We start from the raw sequence: 8122 nt of genomic DNA, 5'->3' as shown, positions 1-8122 counted from the left end.
AATTAGCTCTCCCTTATATTTCTATCAAAGAGGGCATCAAAAGTCCTGGAGTTTATAAAAGTGTCAGATATGAGCAGGTCTTAACCTCATACACATTTATATGTATGTATAGCAAGTTTTTTTTTTTATTGTTCGAAAAAAAAGAGCCAGTCCAGGGACACTGGCAACGATCTCGCTCAAAAGTCCTTACACATGCCACGGGCACAAGTGCCAGAGAGGCGACGCTGGGCACAGGTGCCATCACAACAATAAAAATAAAATGTAAAAAATTATATTTTCCTGCCAGCCCAAAGATTTAATGTGAACATGAATATCAGTTACTCAATTAGCTCTCCCTTATATTTCTATCAAAGAGGGCATCAAAAGTCCTGGAGTTTATAAAAGTGTCAGATATGAGCAGGTCTTAACCTCATACACATTTATATGTATGTATAGCAAGTTTTTTTTTTTATCTTCACACTGGGGATGGAGAACACATAAAACATATCTATAACTGTACAGTTCTGGATTTGTTTGCAAAACTTTTTTTCATTTTCTTTTTTGTTATTTCCCTCTTCAAAATTTCAGTCTAAATTGTGCCAAAGAATTGTTCCTCTCAATGCCAGAAGTAGGCTAAGATAACTAAAATTAACCCAGACAGCACATAATGTCAGAAATTAATCTTGGAAACCACTGTGTATTGCTTAGCTCAAAATATTGGAGACGCTACTTCCGATGAAGTATGTGTCTGTTACAGAAATGGAGTGGTGGTGATGGTGGTGGGAGGTGGGGAGACAGGAGAATTACAGGGAGTGACAGGAAGAGAAAAAAAGACTTAAACTAATCTGTTCTGGATTCTTGCCAAGCCACCTAAGAATTAGCCACTAAAGTTAAGTGATGATCAATTTGTAATCAGGATAAATACTATAACAGAAAAATATGAATTTGAATATTAAGCTTGTTGTAAAAAGCACTTGTTTGTGTGACCATATATGTGTGTATGTGTTAAGTCTTATTTTTCCTTTCCTTTTGATCAGTTGCATATATTATACTATGTATCTGTATATATGCATTTGTGTCTATTTGTAGAACTTATTGTATGTATGTATTAGATGTATTTGTTTTTCTTGGCACAATCAGTAATGTTTTCATACAACCCTTTACATTCTGGGTTCAAATCTGTCAAAGGTGTTTTACCTTTCGTTTTTCTGAGTGTCATCTTAATTAAATACTAATCAATCACAAGGGTTAATGAAATCAAGTAACCCTTCCTTTTTCCTTCTCAAAGAAAAACTAGAATATCTTGCAAAAGGGTTAACGATGAATTTTTATTTGTTGAGATATTTAGCATTGATTCTATCTTGTTTCCAGTAAATGCATATTTTGGAGAGGTTTTTCTCCACCCCTTTATGTTTCATACTTTGTTTTTAATCCTTTTAGCATCATTAAAATAAAGTATCAGTCATGAGCAAGGTGTAAGGCATCAACTAACCTCTTCCCTTCATAGTTGCTGGCTTGTGCCTAAATCAGATGCAATTAATTTACCTTTAACCCATTAGCATTCAGATTACTCTGTCAAATTTACTCTTTACTCTCCTTTACTCTTTTACTTGTTTCAGTCATTTGACTGTGGCCATGCTGGAGCACCGCCTTTAGTCGAGAAAATCGACCCCACAACTTATTCTTTGGAAGCCTAGTGCTTATTCTATTGGTCTCTTTTGCCGAACCGCTAAGTTACGGGAACGTATACACACCAGCATCGGTTGTCAAGCGATGTTGGTGGGGACAAACACAGACATACAAACATATACACACACATACATACATACATATATATATATATACGACGGGCTTTTTTCAGTTTCCGTCTACCAAATCCACTCACAAGGTTTTGGTCAGCCTGAAGCTACAGTAGAAGACACTTGCCCGAGGTGCCACACAGTGGGAATGAACCTGCAACCATGTGGTTGGTAAGCAATCTACTTACTACACAGCCACTCCATACACACACACTCACACACGGGTTTTGTGTTTCTGTGTACCACTGTCTCAGCATCAAATGATTGTTGTAAATGAGCATCATTGTTATACAAGCGAGGTTGTTCATTTTAAGTCTTTGTGAAAAATATGTCTGATTATGAGGAAACATTACCTTGCTTTATTGGAAACAGGTGGGGACTAGCAACAGAAAAGATATCCGGCTGTAGAAAATCTGCCTCAACAAATTCCATCTGATCCATGCAAACATTGGAAAGTGGATGTTGAATAATGATAACCAATATGTCTTTCCTTCTTTTAAGAATATTGAGGTGTTAAAAGGAAAAGCTTATTATTTCTAGCAGGTTAAGTAACCATATGGAAGCCTCTTCTGTTGACTCACTTGATAGGTATCGGATTTTCTGAGAAAAATTTGCATGGATTAGTTATTAATTATTATATAATCATGCTCCAGTCTCTGACCAATAAGTGTGCTGCTTCCTCTCTCTCTCTCTCTCTCTCTCTCTCTCCCTCTCCCTCTCCTTCACATCTCAACTATGCTAGAGGCAAAAAAAAAAACCTCTCCAAAATCTGTATTTACCTAAAGATGAGATGGAATTAATGCTTAATATCACAAATTTGAATTCATCATTAAACAAGATTCAGTTGTTGAAACAAATGAATTACCTGCCCCTGAATTAACATAAAAGTTGATGAGCATTCTACAGACATGTACATTTAATGTAATTCTCAGGCAGAATCACTAATGCATAGTGTGTGCCTTTGAATAAAACAGATACAATCCATCAAACGCTACATGTTGTGCCAAGAAAAACAAATGCAATTCAATACACACATAAAAGAAGTCCCACAAATAGATATAAATATACGAGGGTGGGCTGAAAAGATCTAAGGCTGACTACAGAGGAGTGATGCTTGAGCTGTGAAATTTTGTGTGTAATTTTATATGCATTAATTTCAACTTATTAACTGCGTAGTTTCTTTCCAGGTAAATTGACGTTAGACTGTTCAAAGAAGACATCAAAAGTAACTAGTAATGACTTCTCTTGCAAATGGACAATATTTGGCATGATGGTGTTATCAAATACCTGCATAAAAAGCATTTAGCCTCCAAGGACATTCATGCTGACATAGTTACCACATTAGGGGATGATGCTCCAGTTTTATTAACAGTGCAAAAGCGGGTAGCTGAATTTAGTAGGGGATGACCTAAGGTCTGGACATCCTGCAACTGCTACCACCAAGGAAAACATTGATCATATTCACCACATGGTGCTGGATGACAGGTTGTTGTTGTTGTTGGCACTCCATCGCTTACGACTTCAAGGGTTCCAGTTGATCCGATCAACAGAACAGCCTGCTCGTGAAATTAACGTGCAAGTGGCTGAGCACTCCACTGACACGTGTACCCTTAACGTAGTTCTCGGGGATATTCAGCGTGACACAGTGTGACAAGGCTGACCCTTTGAATTACAGGCACAACAGAAACAGGAAGTAAGAGTGAGAGAAAGTTGTGGTGAAAGAGTACAGCAGGGTTCGCCACCATCCCCTGTCGGAGCCTCGTGGAGCTTTAGGTGTTTTCGCTCAATAAACACTCACAACGCCCGGTCTGGGAATCGAAACCGCGAGTCCGTTGCCCTAACCACTGGGCCATTGTGCTTCCACTGGATGACAGGTAATTGACTATAAATCAAATAATGAAGGCTGTTGGCATATCTCCTGAGAGAGTTGAGAATATTCTATACAATGAACTTGGCATGATGAAGGTTTTTTGTTCAGTGGCTGCCATGTCTTCTGAAACCTGATCAAAAGCACACCAGGCTGATCACATCACAGGATAATTCGACATTGTTTGAGGCAGATCCAGCTGGTTTCCTTCAACACTTCCTTACCCAGGATGAGTAATGAACTCATCACTTTGAGTCAGAGACAAAGAGACAATCCATGCAGTGAAAACACACCTCCTCACCGGCTCCAGAGAAGTCCAAGGTCATTTCATCTGCAGAAAAGGTGATGGCTTTAGTTTTTTGGGTGTGTAAAAGGCATTGCTTATTGACTATCTTCAAAAGGATCACACCATCAATGGAGAGTACTATACCAACTTGCTGGGGCAGTTACAAATGGCTATCAAGACAAAACATACAGGAAAACTGACAAAAGGGCTCTTGTTTCATCAGGACAGTGCTCCAGCTCACAAGTCTTTGGTTTCGATGGCTGTTTTGCATGACTGCAGCATTGAACTGATAGATTACCCTTTTTGTTCTCCTGATTTGGCCTCATCTAACTATCATTTGTTCCCTACCATGAAAAAACACTTGGCTTGGAACCAGTATCTTAGTGATGATGACGTTATATCTGCTGATTTTTTTGCCCAACAGGATGAAAGCTTTTTCTCTAATGAGATTGAAGCACAGCAATACTGATGGAAGAAGTGTGTGGACTACAATGGGGACTATGTTGAAAAATAAACCCCATTTGGTCACATTCCATGAGAGTCTCTTGGTCACCCTATAAACTTGACAGCTGATACTTGTATATATGCAGGTACATAATGTTATATACACAACCAATCAAAAAAACTCTTAACATATATATATATACACATACACATACATTCATAGATATATACATGCATGCATCTATCCATCCATTCATACACACACACACATACATGATGATACAAAGAAGCACTTTTTACATTCGTGATAGTCAGATTATATGGCTACTTGAGCTAGGTCGTACTGGGACTAAACAACATCAACTGTATGTATTGATTCATGTAGAATTAAGAATGCAAAGTGCAAAACGGAGTAGATTTGACTACATTGTTTACAAACAGTTCTGTCCAATTATCTTATTTATTCCCCCTGCCATTTCACTTCTTCAAGTTCTTTGTAGCATTATGATATTCATTTGAATTCTTCATTCTTAGTTTCAGATAAAACCCCACTTGATTTACTTTAATGAGTCTGCTGATTTCATATTCTAAGTACTTCACTAATGAATCTCAAGTATTTATTCTGCCAAAAACAAAGTACTCGTGTCTAATCAATAGCTTATATATTATCCCTTCCTCTTAAGAAAATGATTTTTCATATCAATAATCAGAGTCAATGTAGTTACGGTGAAGCTAAACTCTTTTATATGTATGTATGTATGTGCCTATAGCAGTTGTCTCAGGCAGTATACTGGCACAGTTATCAGTGTTGGATAGAATACCTCACTGTATTTGTTACAACTTTCTACACTCTGATTTCAAATCCCTCTAAACCCAACTTTAATTTTTATCTTTTTGCACTTGATAAAAAAAAGTGCCAATCCAAGGAGCTGGATTAGCAGTGCTATTAGAGTATCAGACAGAATGCTTTGCAGTATTGCTTCTAACCCTGCAATATCTGATAACAGTACCTGCACCACCACTCATCCAAGCTGTTCTGGTCCAAAGGCAGCAACCATTCCCTTTGATAATATCAGTAGAGTGAAGAGGTGAAATTTTCATGCCTGAACAAATATCAGTCTTCTGCAAAAAAAACAATAATAAATAAAATAAATTTGCCCATGCCTTTACATACATGTGCAGACACATGATTAACACTGACTAGCAGAGACCCCAGAATCTAACTGCCTATTTTGAAAAAATAGCTTCTTGTTCTCTCCCTCTCCCCACCTCATTATTTAATCATTCTGCAGAATGAATATTTTCTCTTTCTTGCTGTTCAGTTTTAAGTTTAACTTGGTTACCATATCAACAATTAATTTTGCCTTGTTTCTTAGATTCAATAAGATTTTCAAATCTTGTTATTTTATTTTATTATTTTTTTTTGTTTGTTTCATATCTGAATATCTTTGTGACTTTCATGCTATAGAATGTTATTTGCTACTGCAGAATTAGTGTCTAAGTGAATGGTTCATTTTTCATGTTTGCTTGGAAGCAGTTCTGTTAAAACCTGTGAGAATCAGTGGAAATGGCTATTATTTGAAGATTTATTTCAAAAATTCCTACTGCACTGTCAGTTTCAAATCCAGGTTCCAGAAGTGTGGACAATATTTATTTCGTTATTTTCCACAGGGGGCTAAACATAGAGGGGACAAACAAGGACAGACAAAGGTATTAAGTCAATTTCATCAACCTTAGTGCATAACTGGTACTTATTTAATCGACCCTGAAAGGATGAAAGGCAAAGTCAACCTCAGCAGAATTTGAACTCAGAACGTAATGGCAGATGAAATACCGCTAAGCATTTCGCCTGGCATGCTAATGATTCTGCCAGCTCGCCACCCTCGAGATGTGGACAATATTGACTTTGGACGTGTAAAATTGTGCTTATATTCTACATCAGTTTTATTTTGTCATGTTGTTGTTGTTTTAGTGTTTCTGCTGTTATTGTAGTGTTTTATCTGTTGTATAGTATATGAGTTGTGTATTATTATGTTTAGAGTGTGTGCTTTGTGGCTTGGGTTAGTATCAAATGGTGTGTATTTTATGTATTGTGTGGGTTGGGTTATAGTACACGTTTTTTGTATCACGAGGGGATTGTATACAATATGTGTTGTGTGGGTTGGGTTATATTCTTAAGTAGAGATTGTTAGAATATATTGTATGTGAGTTGTTTATCAATTTGTGGGATGAGGTGTGAATTACTAGTGCCTAGCATTGGATGTAGGTCATATATAACAATATTATTATCATAATTCTTTTTATTTATAGTGCACAAAAGACCGGCGCTGATGACTCTAATATTGATGAAGTCTGTAAACTGTTAAGAAGCACTGGATTTTCAAATGCTGCTGGAGCCAAGCGACCACCCAAATATCCAGAGTCATTTTTCGGGTAATGTTCATTATATGCACCACATTTTCTCTTAGGGATATTTTACTCTTAAAATTTGTTCCAATATTCTTTTATTCTTTTACACCTTATATGTTGAGACATTTTCTCCAATAAATATTGTAGGAAAGAATATTTTTTTTATCCAAAACATTCATACCTTATAAAAATGTGGTTTAATGTAGTATAAAAATATTTCTCACTGTTTCTTTTTATCAATTCTCTTCCTATACATATTTATGCATGAGCATGGCCGTTGCCAGTACTGCTTGACTGGCCTTCGTGCGGGTGGCACATAAAAGCACCCACTACACTCTCTGAGTGGTTGGCGTTAGGAAGGGCATCCAGCTGTAGAAACTCTGCCAAATCAGATTGGAGCCTGGTGTAGCCATCTGGTTCACCAGTCCTCAGTCAAATCGTCCAACCCATGCTAGCATGGAAAGCGGACGTTAAACGACGATGATGATGAGAGGGAGAAGAAAGGTTGAATCAGAAGTTCTGCAGTGATGCTAGTTGTTCTACAACCCTGGATTTAGAAATAATTGTAATTGGGGAAGTTAGTGTTGGTATGTTTAGGCACCGATCAATTCTTAATCCATATATATATATATATATATATATATATATATATATATAAACTGTGTGTGAGCACATGTTGTAACCTGTTAGCCTGTAACTCAGACAGGAAAGAAACAGATGACATGAGAGGAAAACTCACCATGATGGCAGATGGACATTAGTATATGATTGCTGAATGGTTGGATGGTGAGTAACTGATCATTCATTGTACAAACACACAAACATACATACCTGCATGTACAAACCTTTAGCCATTAGCCAGCAGAAACACTTGGAATGAGAATGGTTGTGAAGGGATATTAGCTCTATGTTTACTATCTCTAAAACTAGAATAAAAATAGTTTCATTATTCTTCCTCTTGCCAAGTTTTCTGCTGGTTCGTGACTTAAGACCTGTATGTGTGGCTCTGTGTGTATGTGTTGTCTATATGATGGTCAATCAACTATTCATTGTCCAACATTTTAACCAACTGTATGTTTTCTCCTCATCTGCTGTCTCAGCAAGTTCTTTTTCCATGTCATCTATCTGGTTATGTAACCCTTGTTAAGTCTATTATATTTAATATACATTAAAACTTCTGATGAACAGGCAAAATGATTTTTTATGATTTGAATATATATGTTTCATCTTCAGTGAGGTTTATGAAAGGTCCACAAATAGGGCAGCAACATCTTTTGATTGTTAGTCTGGGATTTGTGGAAAGTGATTTAGCACAGATAAGACATTTTTTTTTTGGAG

The 8122-nt window shown here is 36.9% G+C and overlaps 1 protein-coding gene across 1 annotated transcript in view; it reads left to right on the top strand.

Annotated features, from left to right (window-relative positions):
* The window catches only part of LOC106869244 (WASH complex subunit 5), a 159930-nt gene that overhangs the window by 84274 nt on the left and 67534 nt on the right, over nucleotides 1-8122 (top strand). Inside the window, exon 6 of the mRNA XM_052969903.1 lies at nucleotides 6686-6808. Within this exon, the coding sequence (XP_052825863.1) occupies nucleotides 6686-6808 (123 nt within the window). The remainder of the gene's footprint in view (nucleotides 1-6685; nucleotides 6809-8122) is intronic.

This window comes from Octopus bimaculoides, chromosome 8 (assembly GCF_001194135.2).
Source record: "Octopus bimaculoides isolate UCB-OBI-ISO-001 chromosome 8, ASM119413v2, whole genome shotgun sequence".
Lineage (NCBI taxonomy): Eukaryota > Metazoa > Mollusca > Cephalopoda > Octopoda > Octopodidae > Octopus > Octopus bimaculoides.
This window is presented reverse-complemented; position numbering and strand designations above follow the sequence as displayed.